Raw genomic sequence first — 15,890 nt, forward strand, 5'->3', positions numbered from 1 at the left:
AAATAGAAGACCTCAACAAACCAGTAACTAGTAAAGAGAGTGAATCAGTAATCAAAAATCCCCTACAAGGAAAAGCCCAGGACCAGATGACTTCCCACATGAATTTTACCAAACATTCAAAAGAAAAATTAACACCAGTCATGCTTAAACTCTTCCAAAAAATTGAAGAGAATGGGGTCCCCAAATTCATTCTACAAGGCCAACATCATCTGCTTTCCAAAATCAAATAAAGACAAAAAGAAAAGAAAATTTCAGACCAATATCTCTTATGAATATAAATGCAAAAATCCTCAACGGAATACTAGCCAACTGAATCCAACAGCGCATTAAAAGAATTACACACCATGATTAAGTGGGATTTACCCACTTAATTTTATGTTGAATCAAGGGTGATTCAACATAAAAAAACCATTTAATGTAATACATAGCTTTAATAGAATGAAAGAAAAAAACACATAATCACTTCAATTGATGCAGAAAGATATCTGACAAAATCCAGCACCCTTCTTGATAAAAACACTTAGAAAACTAGGAATAGAAGGAAACTTCCTCAATATGATAAAGGGCATATATGAAAAATCCACAGCTAACATCATACGGAATGGTGAAAACTGAAAGTTTTCCCTCTAAGATCCAAACAAGGATGATCACTGTCACTACTGTTATTCAACATTGTACCAGAAGTTCTAGTCAGAACAATTAGGTAAGAAAAAGAAATAAAAAACATCTAAATTAGAGAGGAAGAAGTCATACTTTCTGTTTTTGCAGATGGCATGATCCTATATTACAGAAAATCCTGAAGAATCCACAACGAAGCTACTAAAACTAATAAACAAATTCAGTAAAATGTTGGGGTTCAAGATCAATACCCAAGCATCAGTTGAGTTTCTATACACTAGCAAGGAACAATCAGAAGAAGAAATCAAGAAAACATTCCAGTTACCATAATGACTAAAAGAATAAATATCCACGAATAAATCTAACCAAGAATGTAAAGGACTTATACACAGAAAATCACAAAACAGTGCTAAAACAAATCAAAGAAGACCTAAATAAATGGAATGACATTCTGTGTTCATGGACTGGAAGACTAAATATTGTTAAGATATCAGTTAGTTCTACCCAAGGTAATTTATAGACCCATCACAATCCCAATCAAAATTCCAGCAACCTTCTTTGCAAAAATGGTAAAGCCAGGGTGGTGCGACGATTGCTCAGTGGCAGACTTCTTGCCTGCCATGCCGGAGACCTAGGTTCAACTCCTGGGGCCTGCCCATGGGAAAACACACACGCACACATAAATATATAAATATATATATATTTATTTATTAGAAATGGAAAAGCCAGTTATCAAATTTATATGGAAGGGTAAGGGCCTCCGAATAGTCAAAACCATCTTGAAAAAGAAGAAAAAGTTGAAGGACTCACATTTTCCAATCTCAATCTTAAAACTTACTACAAAGCCACAGTAACCAAAACAGCATGGTACTAGCACGGGACAGACATATAGACTACTGGAATCAGATTGAGAGCTCAGAAATCAATTCCCATATTTATGGCCAACTGATTTTCGACAAAGGGGCAAAGACCACTCATTTGAGAAAGAATAGTCTTTCAGCAAATAGTGCAGGGAAAACTGGATCTCCATTTGCAAAAAGTGAAGGTGGAACTCTACCTCACGCTATATATATAAAAAATCAACTCAAAATGGATCAAAGGCTTAAATATAAGAGCCAGGACTATAAGAATCCTTGAAGAAAACATAGGGAAGCAACTTCAGGATCTTGTGTTAGGCAGTGGTTTCTTACACTTTACACCTAAAGCACAAGCAACAGAAGAAAACATAGATAAAAATTATCAAAATTAAAACTTTTATGCATTAAAGGACTTTATCATGAGAATAAAATGACAGTTCACATAACAGGAGAAAATATTTGGAAACAACACATCTGATAAGGGTTTCAATTTAACCACCAAAGACAATCCAATTTTTAAAATGGGCAAAAGACTTGAATGGACATTTCTACAAAGAGGATATACAAATCAAGAGAAAGCACATTAAGAGATGTTCAAAATGATTAGCCATTAGGGAAATGCAAATCAATACCACAAGATACTATTTCACTCTGCTAGAATTGCTACTGTTTAAAAAGCAGAAAATTACAAATGTTGGAGAGTATGTGGAGAAATAGGAGCACTCATTATTGCTGATAGGAATGAAAAATACTGCAGCCACTATGGAAGACAGTTTGGCAGTTCCTCAGAAAGAATTGAATGCAGGGACTTGAACAAATATTTGCACACTGATGTTCATAGCAGTATTATTCACAATTGCCCAAACATGGAAGCAACCCAAGTATCCATCAGCTAATGAGAGGATGAACAAAATATGGTATATACACACAATAGAATATTATTGAGCCATTAAAAAATATGAAGTTCTGATACATGCGACGTGAATGAACCTTGAAGATGCCCTGTTGTGTGAAATAAGCCAGACACAAAAGGACAAATATTGTATGATCTGATAGGAAATAATTAGAATATGCAAATTCATACAATCAGAATCTAGAATATAGGTTACCAAGGGATGGGGTGGGAGTAAAGAATAGGGAGTTAAGGCTTTAAATATACAGAGTTCTTAGTAGGGACAATGGAAAGCGGTTTTGGTAATGGATGGTGGTGATGGTAGCACAACATTGTAATGTAATTAACAGCACTGAATTATACATTTGAATGTGGTTAAAAGGGGAAATTTTAAGTTATATATGGTACTTGAATAAGAATGTTTTAAAAAATTCCATGGAACTGCACAACAGCAAACCCTAAGTTAAACCATTGACTGTATTGAATAGTACAATTATAAAAATGTTCTTTCATGAACTGTAACAAATGTTCCACACTGATGCAAGGTGTTAATAATAGATGGTACATGGGAACACTGTATTTTATGCATGCTTATTCTGTACACCCAAAACTTTTCTAATTATATATATATGTACACACACACATACACACACACTGGCTCATTTGGCAGCCTTATTTTAACAATAACTATTTATTCCAATATCTAGCTGTTTCTTTTTTTTAATATTTTAAATTTAGAAATCTTTGTACAGACACAGTCCATACATGGTGTACAATCAGTGGCTCACGCTATCATCACATAGTTGTATATTCATCACCATGATCCTTTTTAGAACAGTCACATCACTCCAAAAGAAAAAAAAAAGAAAAAGAAAAAACTCATACATCCCATACTCCTAACCCCACCCTCTCATTGACCACCAGTATTTCATTCTACCTAATTTTTTACCCTCTATCCCCTTCCCCCATTATTTATTTTTTAGCCTTATTTTTTACTCATCTGTCCATACCTAGGTAAAAGGAGCATCAGACACAAGGATTTCACAATCACAATCACATTATAAAAGCTATATAGTTATACAGTCACCTTCAAGAATCAAGGCTCCTGGAACTCAGCTCAACAGTTTCAGATACTTCCCTCCAGCCACCTCAATACACCATAAACTAAAAAGGGATCTCTGTATAATGCATAAGAATAACCTCCAGGATAACCTCTCAACTCTGTTTGAAATCTCTCAGCCACTGAAACTTTATTTTGTTTCATTTCTATTCTTTCCCTTTTGGGTCAAGAAGGCTTTCTCAATCCCATAATACTAGGTCCTGGCTCATTCTGGTAGTTCTGTCCCACGTGGCTAGGGAGATTTATACCCCTAGAGTCATGTCCCATGTAGTGGGGGAGAGCAGTGAGTTCACCTGCCGAGTTGACTTAGAGAGAGAGGCCACATCTGAGCAACAGAAGAGGTTCTCTGGGGGTGATTCTTAGATCTAATTTTAAGTAGGCTTAATTTCTCCTTTGCAGGAATAAGTTTCATAGGGGTGAGCCCCAAGATCGAGGGCTCAGCCTATTGATTTGGTTGTCCCCACTGCTTGCAAGATATCAGGAATTCCCCAAATGGGGAAGTTGGATTTTTCCTCCTTTCTATCTAGTCCCCCAAGGGGACTTTGCAAATACTTTTTTATTCACTGCCCAAATTACTCTGGAATATATTACAGCATCACAGTAACCTGTTCAAACCAACGAGATCTCACACCCTATCCAAGAGTCCATGTACTTATCTAACAATACATCTTAATTATCAACCCACCATTGTCAGAGATGTATCCTGGTATTACATTAAGCTATACAGAATTATAAGGCCTCATTCCCATTCTGGACTCCGGGAGTTTGGGTTGTTTAAATGAGCTATCTGTGATTTAGATTGTTTGTAACAGAAAATTTGGTATCTAGACATAATAAACCTCTGTTTTTGGTCTCATACAATAGGTGAAAGTCTAGAGTACACACCATCATCTTTTACCCTGTATTCTGATTTATATTAGTCCCAGCCACATTCATTCCACTATTAACTCTAATTGAGGCCTGATCTCTTTTTTGGTTACTTTAACTATTATTGTATATAGCTATGCTAACTTTCAGGGCTACAGCACTCCATTTCTGGTTCTTAGGTGACACAGAGTTACTCAAAGTTCCAGGGAAATACCAGCTGATACACATATAGTTCAGTGTCTCAGAATATAGAAATACACTTACAACTTAAGACCAAGTGTGGTTGCTATAAGGGCTTACAATCTAGGCTCCAATTGTTTTACAAGTATTTTATTAAAGACACCTTAGCATGTTTGTTCTTTTGTTTCTGCCTTATTTCGCACAACACATTGTCCCCGTGGTTCAGTCAGTTCATTGTGTGCCTCTAGACGTCCTTCCTTTTAGTAGCCGCCCCATATTTCATCATATAAATGTATCACAGCTCACCATTCTTAGTCATTGTATCCTTTGGCTCCCTCCATCTATTAGGCATCATGGATAATGTCCAAAATAAACAAAGTATATCTTACAGTACTTGTAAGATACTTACAAGTATTTTACTTGTAAATGAAGTACAAAGTACACTTGGTTGTACAATCAGCAGCACTCATATGCTATATATACATACACACATATATGCACAAACACACACATGTATAAAATCTACCTATTACTTACATGTTCACTAATCCAACAAATATTTATTGGACTCTCATTATGTATGTTAATTTATGTGTTTGTTTGCATAAAGTCATAAAAAATTTAAATGTCTTTAGTAAGCCATTTCCACTCCCAGTATTTTATTACCAAACAGCAGTGTTTCAAATATCCATCAGATGAGTGATCTTCCTGAGTCTTTTTAGGTTCTGCTATATGCATTCTCATGCTTTCTCTTCCTATCTTCTCATCACAAATATCATCCATCCTTGGTTAAATGGGATCATGTTATTTATCAAATGGGAGAATCATCCCAATTGGGGACATAAAATTCTCTGGATTAGGGTCCAGCAGAAAAGCCTCCTCTCTCCAGGGCTCGTCCCCTTTCCCCACTTGTGTGATGAGTTGTGGTTTGGAAAATGCATTCCCAGAGAGGCCAGAAGGCTGTCCTTCGCCAGCATTACCTCCCTGTACAATAACCTTTGGCCAGGACTCAACAAACTCCACTCTTTAAGGGTGAAATCCACACTACATCCCTGAATGCCACTAATGCCTTGTTGCTGGTTGTGAGAGGCCCCAGGTCATATTCCTGATGGCTCAAGTGCTGTTTCTGGAAACGAGTCATATCTCAGAGGCAGATCAGGAAGAGGAAGGCCAGCCACCAGGTGCCAATCTAGCCGATTCTTAACTAGGATATTCTTGAAGGCTCCGGATTATAAAATAAAAGTCTAGAATGTTGCTCCCAACAATATTTACGCTGTCATATTCCTTTTGTTCACTAGGAGAGAAGAGTTTATTTTTCAGAATGCATTTATGCCTCTAGTCTTTCACATCCCGAAATAAATTGCTGTAGTCAGTAGCTCAGCTTTTACCCAGAGCTGTGTCTGTTCATTTAAAATCCATTTTGCCAGCTTTGGTCTAAACTGCAGTGAATGCTGATTTCTCCTCAAAAGGCTGTCACTCTAAATTCACTTCAACTTAATGGAATTTAAAACACTTCATTCAATCAATTAAGTTTTTGTTGAGTACCTACTCTGAAGCCAGCATTTATGTACTTCATATGGTAAGAGATAGAAAAAGAAGCCACTGCCCACGAAGAATGAACTGCTATTCCTACTTCACAGCTGCTGTCATCGGATGCCAGTACACAGCCCTTCTGGCCATGGGGATGTCAGGATTACCGCTCCTTCAGTGCCCTAGTTCGGCCGGGCACTGCTAAGGAGTGAATAGTCCTTACATAGAAAACTTTTCTGATCCTATGCTACCACTCGCTAGGTGTGTTTCGGAAATGCTTGTGTGTTAGATTTAGATTCTCTTCGTTCTTACTCAGAGTAAATCATGATGCACAGTTCTGTCCACAAGCCTCTGAGTAGGAAAGTATTGGTCTTAATCTCCTTGGAGCTAAGTTCTCTTAGGGGAATGGCTATATAAGGACATTTTCATCATTCCTACCAAATTCTGGCCATCTACGCATTAACTGCTTTCTCTGTCTTAGAGCAAATATGCACTGTAAGCCGGGTAGGGGAAGCAACTAGCCTTTCTGCACTCTGTAGGATAAGCACTTCTTTCTTCCCCCCTCTCCAAACCTTTCCTCCCTCCTCTCTTCTCCTTGTCATCAGTTCCCTTTATTTTCCTTTTTCTCCAATTCACACACCCCCTGGGAAACACAAAAGGTGGCGAGCTGGCAGTTGGTAAGTTAATTCTTTGTCCTAATGCATCTAGTTTCAATTTCTTTACTAGGTTTGCTATCTAAGGGTCTGGGTTTAAATCACGAATTCAAATGGTTGTGCTTGGTCAGTGCTCAGGAGCCCTCTTCTCTTGAGGGTTTTTCAAGTGTGCAGTTTTTATTCTCATCGAAAAGAAATAGGAAGAAGCATTGTGAAAGTAAAACTAAAGTTTACATCCACTTGCCTTTTCCCATAAATTTCCCCGTCTACAGTAAATGCCATGCCAAGCTTATTAGCCAAAAATAAGAAGAAATATTTTACCATAAGGAGCAACAGCTTTGTTAAAAACAATACTTCTTTTTTTAGTCCTAATGGTAATTGATATAAATCTGAAAACACAAAACATCTTTCATTCCTATCCCGTGTTTTGTTACTTCTTTTGGAACAACTTTTCTGTGTTTACTTTTATTTAGGAGTTGTTTAGTTTTGGTAACATTATTGTTCTAATATTATTGTTCTAATTACATATCAATGCATAGCTTTAAGGAAAAAAACAAACATTTTTTTTAACGTAATAAAGATTAAGTCTATTTTCATCATTACTTAACACTTTGGTATATATTCTTCAAGACTTTTTTCCTTGTATATGGCTACACACATAGCTTTTTGGAGATTATTTTTGGTTATTTTTCTTTCAACCAGCTTTTTTCCCTGAAGATATTGTGGACTTCTTTCCATGTCAATAAATATAGATCTGCTTTATAAGTTTTAAAACTGAACAGTATCCCATTTTTATGAGTGTACTACAATTTAATCAATTTCTATTAATAAGAGATTTAAGTTAACATTTTAAACTTATTTTAAACAATACTTCAATGGGTAGTCCTGTCTATATTCCTTTGTTCATCCATTTCTATTTACTTCAGATAACTAGAAGTGGAAAGAGTCAAAAGGCATGCTCTTCTCCTAAGGCTTTTGATATATTTGCCAGTTGCACTTGAGAAAGATTGTACAATTTACATTACTACACAACAGAGAATCTGATTGTTTCCCACATCCTTATAGTTAGCTGTTTTTCAGCAGAGTTCTGTTTGAGTGATTTATCCTCGTATACAAGGTTATGTACTGCGTGTGTTCCGTTTGTGCAGGCAAAGGTCCTTGAAGCTCTGGCAGTCCGTGAACATGCATGAGTCAGAGTCCACAGTGAACCTCCTGCTTCTCCAGCTGTTCTGAATTGTCATCTTGCCCACAGGACAGCTGGGTGATTTCTGTAGGGATATTTCACAATATTAAGGCATCCTGGCCAAATCTGCTTGGATCATCTTAATGATGAAAGTGTTCTTTTAAAAAGTTATGTTCACGCCGCCTCATGCTAAGCCCCTTGCTTCCTTATGAAGACCCCACTCTTCCTGTCCTGTATAATACATCTCAGATGCAGCCACAGCTGCCGGCCTTCCACCCAAGTCCTCCTCTATAATAGAATACTACGTAGAATAGTGTTCTATAATAGAATGATTCCTTTCTATTTTTCTTTTCTATGGTCAGTACCTTGTTCTTTTGAACACTTCTTATTTCTCCTAGTCACTCTTTCTCTGCCATTAAAAGTTGCAATTAAAAAAACAACAATGATGAAATTGTAAGGAAATGACACCAAATGCTGTTGTTTACAAATTATAATGCTGTGAGGTTGAAGAAAGGGGGATGTTATGCCAGGGAATGACTGAGGAGGAGCTACTCCCCATCTGTTTTCTCAGCTATGGGCTTAACAGCAGGTCTTCCTTCTCCTGAAGTCCTGGCCTCTTCTTCCTCATTATACTTCCATCCTGCCACCCCACCTTCAGCTCTTTGAGGCTCTTACTCTCCTGCTGATCTACTCCCACCACCTTGCTGGAGAAAGACAAGGATTAGGAGCAGGGGATATAGGGGGAAATAAATGGGGACAGGCTGAACTGGCCATGTTTGCAGGAGAGGGTCTTTTTGCCCAGATGTAGAAGAGATCACATTCTGTGAACCCTTAAGAAATGTCAATGACCAGTAAACTGGTTGGGAAAGCTTGGAGCCTCCTGCCAGGAATGTGAACTGTGAAGGGCTTTTGGGTTCTTAGAAACAGATAAGTTACTGGACTTTTAGCAAGATACCACCTTAGTTCTGTTCTTTTACAGTGGCAGTCTCCACATCTACCATATTTGTCATCCTGCTTGCGGGAATATGTGTGGCATTTGTTTGGGCACGTTACAATAAAGCCAGGTGAGTAACACAGGAGAATCACACTGCCGGCAGAGAGTTAGTTACATTATGATTCCCGGTATGCCCTCTCAAAGAAAGAAGTCCTTTCCTCGCCATAGATCCTAACACCCACCTCCTTCTCTACCAACCAGAAGAAATGTCAGCCAAGCAGTCAGAGGCAGCCCAAGATAGAAACTTCACTGCCCAAATCCATTCTCAGACCGCCAGTCCGAAATGGAGGTCACAAGAGCCTGGCTCTGGAAAGTCGGCCAACTGAGCAAGAGCCAGTTCAGAAAGAAATGATATGCCAATTGACCAGTTTGATGACTATGCAGTTTGGTCAGTTCTCCTTATGATGCACCTCTGAATGTATTCTTGATTAAATCTGGTTATATTTTTCTTGTAAATGTATTTATTCATGGCAGCCTTAATTTTGTATTTCTAATAATCAAAATTCTATATTTGTGAACAAGATTATTTCTACCACTTCCTGAAATATCCATTTTTAAAAAATTTTTCTAATCATTAGGCATTTTTACCATTCTTCAATTAAAGCCTCTCATGGCATATTTGCCTTAATTTATACTATCAATAGTAACCAGTATTTCAGCATTCCATATTGATGTGGTTGCTCTGGCTCTTTCCTTAGCATCAAATGGGTATCAGATTGGTTGAAAGCAAGCTCTTAATTACTAGTTATAAAATGTTCTTTTCTAAATTTTATGTTCATATCAATGTGAAAATTAAGCCACATTTTGCACTTCACTTTGACCAAATTAACATTCCATGGAATACTTCTGTCAAGCCAGAATGAAAGCCAGTCATCTAAACCTTCACACAAATCTTCAAAAGCTGTTAATACCATTACAACCAATAAGAAATGCTATAAACTTCAAAAATAGTTGAAAATAGTCAAGAAAACAAAAAGTTAAGGGTTGACATATGTGCTGGTTTGAAACTACTATGTACTCTAGAAAAGCTATATTTTAATTCTGATCCAATCTTGTGGGGCCAGACCTATTGTTTAGGGTGGGAAATTTTTGATTGGATTGTTTCCATGGAGATGTGACACACCCATTTGTGGTTGTGACCTTTTGGTTAGATTACTTCCATAGAGATGTGGCAAAACCAATTGTAGGTGTGGCCTTTTGATTAGATGGAGATGTGACTCCATCCATTCAAGGTGGGTCTTGATTAGTTTGCTAGAGTCCTTTAAAAGGGGAAACATTTTGGAGAAACCTTGGTGCAGATGCCTGGAGAGCAGCTGCTTCAGAACTGACCGAGAAACCCTGAATGTCATTGGCCGTTTTTTGAGTCAGGGTATCTTTACCTGGATGCCTTAGTTTGGACATTTTTTTACCCTTAGAACTGTAAACTTGCAACTTAATAAATTCCCTTTTTAAAAGCCATTCCATTTCTGGTATATTGCATTCTGGAAGCTTTAGCAAACCAATACAATATCTTATTTGAAAATTTTTCAAAATAATCATGAAAATGTTAAAATGTTGACAAAACAGAAAATGACTTTTAAAAGGATTTTCAAAGTATCATTGTAATGGAAAAATTTCCGCATAAAATGGTGAATTCTTAGAAGATTATAATGACAATATAATATATTTTTAACATAGTCAAAAATATATTCTTTGAGTCTATTTACTCATTATAGTTAAAAGAATATATTCATTGACTGTTTAAGAATAATCCATTAAAAGTACATTCTTAGGGTGCACAAGTAGTTCAGTGGGAAACTCTCACCTGCCATGCAGGAGATCTGGGTTCAAGTCCCGGTCCATGCACCGCATCCCCCAAAAAATACGTGAACAAAATTCCCTATGATACATATATGTCACATTTCTGCCTCTGTGTGTGTGTGTGTGTATATATATAGATATTGAAATACATATATGTAGGGAGACACATTATTTTAAAAATTACATTCTTGAAGAGAATTGGTAAACTTGGTATATACATCCATAAGAGAAAAATATCAATATTCATTGACTATATTAAATAAATATCCATGAATATATCCTAAGAAGAATTGGTAAATTTGATAAGTATGATTACTCGGTCATTAGGTGAATTTCCATAAACTGATTTTTTGCAAATTACTTATTAGGTAGATTTGCCAATCAACAAATTTGCGTCTAGCAAATTGATTTTTGGTGAATTGCCCTAGAGGCCTGATTTATAGTTTAGCTCTCACTCCAAAGAGCTCAAAGTGCTTACCTTAAAGGTAGTAGGTCAGATTATATAATTCCTGGAAGAAAGTGCTCACACAAATATTCAGGGTCTAAGAATATTCAAGTAGTTCAATGACAGGTAGGCAAAAAAATATGAACAAAATGTTCCACTTCCACCTACTCTTGGTTATTCAGGGTCTGATTCATGTATTTGTTTATTTCTTAGTAAGTGCCAGGAATTGTTTTAAAAGCTTTATAAATATTAAAACCATTTTATGCAGGTTATCAAGCCTGGCTTAGCATGGCTCCTGGTTACTCTTTCTTTTTCCCGCTGCCTACCATCTGAACTGTTTTTCAGTAGTGGATTGGTAAAGTGGGAGTGGATGGGGTGAGTTGCTCCAAAATCATTTGGAAATCTGTGTGGATGGGAAACATGAAAATACCAAAATAGGATTGAAATGTTTTGTAGTTTATGTAGTCTAGGCTTCTCCATTTTTGCCTGCTCTGAGGTGAAAGCATGTTAATGATTCTTAAGGGTAGGAGCCCTCCTGCTGATGTGAGCCACACAGTGCTGAGCATGTGTGTTCAGTAATAAATGTCTACTTCCTTGATTTGGGGTCAACTCTCTCATGACTCTTTTAAAAACCTGTGAATTATCTGGTTTGCAGGTCACCTTCGCAAACACCCAGGATTGAAATGGAAGATACACCAATGACTGGGGGAACTGGCAGCGAAGAGGAAGATTTAGAGAACTACCCAAGTAACCTCTGAAACTCCAGAAGAAAACCAAGCCAACTCTTCTTTAGCAGAAGAGGCCCTGCAGAATGCTCAAGGCGTTAGGCACCAGGAAAAAGCCCACCAGAATAATGTCACCCCTTGTTTTGAGTACTATGTTAATTGTTTCATTAGCTGTGCCCAGCTCAGGCATCCCCTGTTTTGAGTATGGATGCACTCTGCCAGACTGTTATGCTGTGCCTCCGGTCCAGGGGCCTGGCTCCCAGAGTCAGAGCAGCTGAAGCTTTCTGGGGAGAGGTTGAAGGTGTCAGGTCTTCTTCATCAGGATTTTTATTTCATTATGACATTTACTCAGGACAGCTTATCAACTTGGTTCTTTATTCTGCCCCTCATCCTGACTTGTAGGTGACAGAGTAAAAATGTATTCCCGAGGCTCTGAGTTAACTGTAGGCTCCTCCTGGCTTGGACATTGTCTACAAGGATGACGCCAGCATTTTCAGCTCCTAAAGACTGTTTCCAGTTGCACATTCTGCAATGCATTGAAAGAAAGCACTGAACTGGCAGAAGAGAAACTATGCACAGTGAATCCTTTCTAAATTTAAGGATTCAGAAAGAATATGCATTTATATTTATACTTCCTTCTCTATTGTATCTACATATGGTTTATATTTTGAAATTGCACCTTGTATAAATAAATTAAAATGTCTATTTTTCAATACAAAAAATATTATGTACTAGAAGAATCATGAGAAATTTATCACAAAGAAAAAAAAAGAGGAAAGAGCAGAAATGCAGTGTCCAAAATGATTGAGCTCAGCTTTTCTTCCTAAGAGGAGATAAAAATCCTGTCAAAAACTGGATCTGATGGCAGATTGAAAAGAATTTCCATGTGGAGAGAAGCAGTGTGACCAAATATAGACAGTGACAGGCTCTGACCCAGGCATGCCTGAGTTTTTGGTGGGTATTTACTAGCACACACACCATCTCTTCCTTTCCCTCCACTGTTCTCTCTTGCATGTTCTTTGCAGTTTTTGATATTTATTTATAAAATCATGACCTAATCCCTCTTCCTCATTTATATATGAGAAAAATGAGCCTAGAGAAGTTGACATGCCCAGGCCACATGGCTAGTTGTGTCAGAGCTGAACAGAATTGGGGTGGAAAGAGGACGTTGAGGAGTAGGAGAGATGCAATCATGACTATAAGCCAGCTACCAACCACCCCCACATGTAACCAGGGGTCCCACCAAAACATCTGGGAAGTGAGGTATGGTCACTGTGACCAATCACATGCCACCAGCTCTCAGAGTTCCATTTCTTACTCTGCAGGTCATCAAAAAAGATGGTGGCAGGTGGTGTGATGGTAGCTCAATGGCAGAAGTCTCGCCTACCATGCCAGAGACCCGGGTTCAAATCCCAATGCTGCCCATGCCAAAAAAAAGATGACTGCAACATAATGAGTAGCAATTAAATTCGTTGGTATTAGGAACTTTTGGAGCCACACCATTTTCACTATTTGCAATATCTTTTTCAATAAATAGAAAAACTCATTTCTAACACAGTTTGAGCCATTTTATTTACTATTGGCCTTATTAATTGATTATCTAGAACCTGGCTGATAATTCACACTTTTTGCAGCTCTCTTTAGCTGCTTGCCCCTAAGTTTCTAGAATTTACCATTAGCTGGATCCAGTCTGTTCTTTGTAAGAAGTTTTAAGAGCATGACACTTGTTATTTTTAGACCTCTAAATTGACAAAATAATTGGACAGATTGAATTCATTGGAACCAGAAGCTTTTGAAAGGACTAATTCATAGATTTGTACTGCGGATTCATATGGCCTTTGGAAAAGGATGTGTATGATGACTTGTGGGGGCTCATGTAGGGCCGTAGAATCATCTGGTTCAGGTTCACCATGGAGAAGTCTGTGAACCATCAGGAATCAACCAAGTTCAAGTCAAACATACTACGCAACAAAAGTTATATCTAGAAATGGAAGCAAGCAGGGTTGGATGGTGCTGAGGTAGGAAAAGATCAGGAAACATACATGTATGTATAAAATCAGAACATATTAGACCTAAAGGGGTAAAATAAATGATCATACAGTTGGTGTGGTCCTTCTGGGAAAATGTTTGACTAAGTAAATAGTAACAGTGCCAAAACATATCATAACCGCAGAGTCTATTCATCAAGCAGTGATTAATATCTTGAAAGTAAGAACTGTTTTCAGCTTCTGTAGTCAGGGCCAAGATGGCAGCTGAGTGAGGTGTGGGATTTAGTTCATCCTCCAGAGCAGCTAGTAGATAGCCAGAAACAGTACAGAAGAACTGCTGGGGCCACGTCGGTGACTGAACACATAGCATACCCCAGTCTGGACCAGCTGGACCGGCTGCAAGCCAACCTAGAATCGTAAGTTCCCCAAGCCACAGTGGCCGGTGCCCCTCCCCCCACAGGCTGCTTCCTAGAGGGGAAAGGAAGGAAACTTTACCAGCAGCAAGAGCTGAGCACAACCAAGTTCCAGTTGTGGAATTAATTAGCAAATTCTGACTACTAAAAATGGACCCCCAGCTCAGCTAAACCTCAAGAAAAAGCTGAGGTTGCTGGATTTTGCCCTGGCACAGAGGGGGCAGGGCTGACAGAAAAAGAAAAAGAAAAAGAAAAAAAAAAGGTTTTTTTGGATCAAACAGCACAAAATGCTTCAAAGGGTCTGGGCCCTGAAGGAAAGGAGGGGGCACATAGGACCTGGAGATACACACAGCAACATACCAACTTAAGCTCTTGATTGGCAAAACCAGGAATGGGGGTCCTGCTCTGAAAAGGATTATTTTTTCTCTTTTGTGGCTGTGTTTCTATGATTTGACTCCTCTTTTGATACAGCTGCAGGGCTTCTCAGGCTCCAACTGCCCCAGTCATGGGTGGAAATAAGTTTGTTTGAGAGTTTGTCTGGAGCCTGTGCTTCCCCAGGAAAGGGGTGGGATGCAGCTCAGGTGGAATCCCTCCCTCAAGGAATTCAGACCCCAGGTTCTGGAAAAATGAAGTGATTAAAGTCAGACTACAACCTCTCCTCTGTCTCAACCACACCCCAGCAGGGAGAGTCTGCTGATGATAAGGATAGCACATCACCTTATGCTGGTGGGACCCACAGGCAGACAAGCACCATAAAAAACACAGAGTCCAGAGGCTTCATAGGAAATTCTGTCAACCTGCTGGGTTTCACCCTCAAAGAAAACTGATGCAGGTGACTCTTTCCTCCTGAGAGGAGGCCAGTTTGGTCTGGGAAAGTGTGACTGGGGTTTATAATAGTAGGCCTTCTAAGGGGAAAAAAAAGGCACCATAAATGTAGGGCAAGAAACAAGAAAACAAGAACTGAAAAATTCTGAGCTGTTAAACAAAACCTAAGTGAGAGGTCTAGAATAAGCTAAACTGAATATCAAAGAACAGATAGACAACAAAGTCATCCAGCAAGAAAATGCTAGGTTAAAAGGTAAAAACAATCTCCAGAATAAATTAGTTAAGGAAATTAGATGCCTAGATGCCAGCAAAATAATAATGAATCATACTAGGAAAATTGAAGATATGGCACAGTCAAAGGAACAAACCAACAATTCAAATGAGATACAGGACTTGAAACAATTAATTCAGAATGTTCGAACAGACATGGAAAACTTCATCAAAAATCAAATCACTGAATTGAGAGAGGATATAAACAAGGCAAGGAATGAACAATAAGAAGAAATCGAAAGTCTGAAAAAATCACAAAACTTATGGGAATGAAAGGCACTGTAGAAAAGATGAAAAAAACAATGGAAACCTACAATGTTAGATTTCAAGAGGCAGAAGATAGGATTAGTGAACTGGAGGATAGAACATCTGAAGTTCGACAAGCAAAAGAAAATGTAGGGAAAAGAATGGAAAAATATGAGCAGGAACACAGGGAATTGAATGACAACATGAAGTACACACATATGCATTTTTGGTTTGCCCTGAAGGAGAAGCTAAGGAAAAAGCAGGAGAAAAACTAATGAGGAAAT

At 38.2% G+C, this 15,890-nt stretch overlaps 1 protein-coding gene across 3 annotated transcripts in view; it reads left to right on the forward strand.

Annotated features, from left to right (window-relative positions):
• IL15RA (interleukin 15 receptor subunit alpha) overlaps positions 1 to 13,356 on the forward strand; it is a 77,988-nt gene extending 64,632 nt beyond the window's left edge. For 2 of the 3 annotated variants that reach the window (XM_077169493.1, XM_077169495.1), the window contains 2 exons: positions 8,880 to 8,964; positions 11,795 to 13,356. In XM_077169493.1, the coding sequence (XP_077025608.1) occupies positions 8,880 to 8,964; positions 11,795 to 11,897 (188 nt within the window). In that variant the 3' untranslated portion in view covers positions 11,898 to 13,356. Of the gene's footprint in view, positions 1 to 8,879; positions 8,965 to 9,095; positions 9,364 to 11,794 lie in introns of those variants that run through there. The other variant, XM_077169494.1, reaches the window with a different exon arrangement.
• Positions 13,357 to 15,890: the final 2,534 nt, after the last annotated feature.

This window comes from Tamandua tetradactyla, chromosome 7 (assembly GCF_023851605.1).
Source record: "Tamandua tetradactyla isolate mTamTet1 chromosome 7, mTamTet1.pri, whole genome shotgun sequence".
Lineage (NCBI taxonomy): Eukaryota > Metazoa > Chordata > Mammalia > Pilosa > Myrmecophagidae > Tamandua > Tamandua tetradactyla.